At 36.3% G+C, this 4672-nt stretch overlaps 2 protein-coding genes across 2 annotated transcripts; one reads left to right on the top strand and one right to left on the bottom strand.

Moving 5' to 3' along the window:
• Nucleotides 1–2010, bottom strand: LOC107643171 (cyclin-B1-2). Its single transcript, XM_016346751.2, has 4 exons — nt 1786–2010; nt 1514–1614; nt 484–581; nt 1–381 (listed from the first exon to the last, which is right to left on the bottom strand). The coding sequence occupies exons 1-4, from the start codon at nt 1912–1914 to the stop codon at nt 281–283; spliced, it is 429 nt and encodes a 142-aa protein (XP_016202237.1). The 5' UTR covers nt 1915–2010; the 3' UTR covers nt 1–280.
• LOC107643170 lies at nt 2502–4471 on the top strand. The gene is made up of 5 exons (XM_016346750.2): nt 2502–2956; nt 3134–3300; nt 3381–3462; nt 3927–3995; nt 4109–4471. Exons 1-5 carry the CDS (start codon nt 2666–2668, stop codon nt 4277–4279), a joined length of 780 nt encoding a protein of 259 aa, XP_016202236.1. The 5' UTR covers nt 2502–2665; the 3' UTR covers nt 4280–4471.

Below are 4672 nucleotides of genomic sequence, written 5' to 3'. Positions count from 1 at the left end.
TAGACAAAGACCATTTGTGATTGCCTTAAAACAGAAAAAACATTACCCTTAAAACAGAAAAAACTTTACCCCACACTGGCCACTAAGTTCAGAAATTGGGTAGTAGATATGCTGGAACAGAAAATGCCCATCTCACTTGCATAAAGTAGTATGACAACCCTGTTTCACTCGGAAAGATATGAAATGTTTAACCCAACATAAGATTGATAACATCCTTAAGGAATACAAGATTAACAATAGACATGCAGGTTCATTGAGTAATTAGAGTCCCATGCTTCAATTACATAAAACTAGGGCAGACTGGCCCCTTAGAGAGACCAAGGCGAACTTCCATTCCATGATGCATGTCCAATGGCCGCAAGGTCTCTGATTCACGGGGATCTGCAGCCGCAATTAAATGAAATGAGACAGGTAAACCAAGAAAACACATAGCAAAACTTGAACCATTTAGAGACCAAAGTATTCAATAAACTGTGTCATTACCATTTAGATAATCCTCAAAGCCAAAATCATCAAGACTTCCTGTATATGCCTCCAAACCCAGCATGGAAGAAGGAATTACTCCTGGAGGCCTCTGGAATCTACACAGAATCAAAGAATCATATATAAAAAATTAAATATAGCCACCAACACAAAGTACAACATACGAGGAAGGGAGCCACACGTAGCAAGGCACAAACAAACCAACAAACAAACAGCCAATGCTGTACAAAAAATAGCAAAAGATAAGTCACCAAAAACACTTTCCATTGATTTCTACAGTCCTATATTATGTGATAGTGCCCATCCTGCAATTTACTATCAATTTCTTTAATGTCTATCTCACTGCCTAGGATTCAAGATCACTTCAATTTACATCCGTGGCAGCAGAGGACCTGCCATATTTGCATTTTGGGCTGGGTTTTAATGTGGTAGATTGGTTTGTTTGATCCTTTCCTGCTGGAAAAGACTTTTGGGTAGGATTTTTAGGACTTGTATTGAGGAGGTTCTTAGGTTTGAATTGAAGCAGATTGGCCAAGAATCAAAGTAAGGAAGAGCCACAAAACAATCCATATCCCAGTCAATATACAAAAGAAACAGAACAGAGTACACTTTTAAGTGTTAGAACTTTCTGTAACACTACCTAACAGAAGATTTCTACACCAAATGCGTAAATAAAGTCTGGTCACCCACAAAATCTAGGTGGCGACTTAATTACTCTCATTCACATGTTAATAGCTGTTTTCATATTAATATTACATGAAAAATTATAGTATATATCTCAATACCATTGTCCTATACCCTATAAGCAAGGAACATGAGGATATCTATACAAGTTCCTAAAATTTCTATGACACGGAGACAGAGTCTACAAGATTCATAACACTAGTGATGCAAAACTATGCCACAGATAACTCATGCACAAAGAAAGTGTCACGGCAACAGATTCAACACATGGAGAAGAGCACAGTTAATTCCAAATACAAAAGTAGGGTTTTATCAGAAAAGAAAAGAGAAGTGAAGTGAACAATACCGAGATAGAATTTGCCTGTCAAGGTCCATCTTCAGCGGAAACGCAGTTCCGTACAAATTGACCAGGCATTGCTTCTTCATCGCTTCATTTATCCTATTGGCCTGAAAATAACAAAGAGAAAGCAAAAAAGGGATCATGAGATAGACCTGAATTTGGATAAAAACATCACCTTCACTAATATTAACATCGACATTTCAGATTCAATTTGAATCGAATGATAAAAGGGGGTGAAAGAAAACCCTAAGATAAGGAAATTGAGAGAAAGTGATTACGGATTCCTGGGCAGATTGGAGAGGATGAGAACCAACGATGTCGCTCTTGACACCTTGGAGTCCAAAACGAAGGGCATCGTTTTGAACCCCTCCGATTTGGTGCGCTATGCTCTTTTGAACTTCCTCCATTTTTTATCTTCTTCTTCTCCAACAAGTTACGAATAACTCAACTCAACTGAGCTAAACGGCGACCCGCTACTATGAGTCTATGTTTTATAGGAGCACTTTTTATCTTACTATTTGCCAAAAACGGTGTCGTTTGAACCTTATTTTGTACTATTTTACTCTAAAAAGGGTTCACTTGACTTTATTTGCAAGAAACCATTCAATTTCAACAATTTTTAATTTACCCTTTGTTTATTTTTGAGTTGTTAAACACATTTTTTATTTTTGTAAATTAAAATTTAATTTTACATAAATATAAAATATTGTATAATTCAATTTAATATCAAAATATTATATTTTGTATTTAAATTGTAAATTTTTATTAAAAATTTAACACATTTTGTAATATTCTTTACAAGGTAATTTACTTTTAATAATTTTCAGCGAAAAAACACGTTTTTTTTTGGGCTTTTGTGCGATTGAAATTTCGGAAAACCACCAAGAAACCACATTTTCTGCCAATTGACAAAAGAGGGGAAGAAAAGAAAAAAAGAACAAAAAAATTCAATGGCTCAAAGCCATAAACTTGCTGTCCTCATGTCCACCACCAATCATATATTATCTCTTCCGGGAAAAAAAAATGAAGCATTTTCTCTGATCACAATTCGCAGCTGCAACAAATACACAGAGCACAAGCATTGGAAGTAATATTGAGATTTGAGAAGCAACGGTTGGTTGTAGTTCCTGTTTGTTCACTAATTAACACACCGGAGCCATGTCAGCAACAGCAGTGGTAGCAGCAGGCTCTGCCACCACCTTCACCGGCACCACCATCAAGAACTCCAAGACAGTTCTGACTCCAACATCCTTACAAGGCGTCTCACTTCCCGAAGCCAAAAGGTCTCTCTCGCACTCCTTCTTTGTTGATAACAACAAGAAGGCTACGAGAAGAAGACTTGACATCACTGCAAGAACTGCTGGCGCTTCAAAGCAGATTGAGGTTGAAGTTGACAAGCCACTCGGTCTCACCTTGGGCCAAAAGCCTGGTGGCGGTGTTCTCATCACTGTTAGTAATATAATTTCTCATCACTCATATCTTCACGTAAAGTTGATCTAAATTATTATTTACCTTATTATTTACCTGCTCTTAACTATCAACCTCAACGAAGTTAATTGTACCTGAGTTTTCACCTTTCTCGTCTCATTCATAGTTTCATGATGTCTTACATGGATTGTGTTCTAGGGTATTGAAGGTGGTGGGAATGCAGCAAGAGCAGGGTTGAAGGTAGGGGATCAAGTTCTGTATACAAGTAGTTTCTTTGGAGATGAATTGTGGCCTGCAGATAAGCTTGGATTTACCAAAACTGCAATTCAAGCTAAGCCTGACTCTGTCTACTTTGTTGTCAGCAGGTTCTCTAAACTTGTTCTTTCAATTCAATCAATTATTTCTCTGGTGTTCATGTGATCTTCTTGTTTCTTTTCTAATAAAGAGGTGCTGAAGTAGATGTTAAGAGACTCCCAAAGCGGCCAGCTCCTCCTGCCTTTGGAAGAAAACTGACTGAGGCTCAAAAGGCAAGATCATAATCATTTTCTTTCTATTACCTACTTGCATTCCAACATGCCTTTAATTTGCTTTTTTATTAGACATATAGTCATTCGTGTTTCCTGTTAACTTAATCTTTTGGGATGAATGATTTTACAACAAAAGAAGGTAGCGATCAATTCTTGTTGATTTCTAAAAGTAAAAAGCATGAAAATTGGGGGGAATAATCTTTAAAAATACGTTCAGATGTGGTTGATTTTCACAAGAGATTCACAATATATCATAAGATTCCCTCTCTTGAAAATCTACACTTTTTAAACCAGAAAATAGAAGGAATTCCAATTTTGTATACAAACTTATTAAAAGAATTTGTTGTACAAAAAAGTGTAGAAATATAACTCTTCATACGTTTTTTATTTAAACTTTTGAGGCAATTGGTTTTATGACATGATTTGTATATTGAGCCGTTAACAAATTGCATATAACCATGCAGGCTAGAGCTACTCACATTTGCCTTGATTGTGGATACATATACACCTTACAGAAACCATTCGAGGAGCAAGTAAGTTCATAACTTAAACTTCTAGGACAAATGATCGTGTTATCTTAATTTCAACAGTATAAGTTGGATTTAAGAAGAAGCTGATTATTTTTGTGACTCACTTTGGTTTGTAGCCGGACACATACAGTTGTCCGCAATGTCAAGCACCAAAGAAGAGGTTTGCAAAATATGATGTTAACACTGGAAAAGCCATTGGAGGAAACTTGCCTCCTATTGGAGTTATTATTGGGCTTGTTGCTGGTGTTGGTGCTGTTGGAGCTCTCCTTGTGTATGGTCTTCAGTGACAAACTCACATCACATGGCTCCCACGCTTTTATTTATTTATTTATTTATTTTCTGTCCTCCATATTTGTCTCATGAGAGGTTGATGAGGTGCATAAACATGGATGTACTGCAAAAAACAAAAATTATATCATAACAAATGGTTTTTTCTCCCAAGAAGCAATCAAACGAATGGTTGTCAATCCTTGCATTTACTACGAAGTACGAACTTAGACTTAATTCGATTTGTTAACAATAATGATATAGTTTTTCATCTTAGTTAAACTAATTTGGGTTAGTTGGGTGGTCAATTCATTCGTCTATTTCAGCATGTGTAGATATTCGAATTCCGCTTTGTATATGTAGTAACCCATTAGATAGCAGTAGATCTTTAAATGGAACTCAAATTCGTAAGG

This window comes from Arachis ipaensis, chromosome B05 (genome assembly GCF_000816755.2).
Source record: "Arachis ipaensis cultivar K30076 chromosome B05, Araip1.1, whole genome shotgun sequence".
NCBI classification, from domain to species: Eukaryota; Viridiplantae; Streptophyta; class Magnoliopsida; order Fabales; family Fabaceae; genus Arachis; species Arachis ipaensis.
The sequence above is the reverse complement of the archived record's forward strand: the minus strand, read 5'-3'. Positions and strand labels throughout refer to the sequence as shown.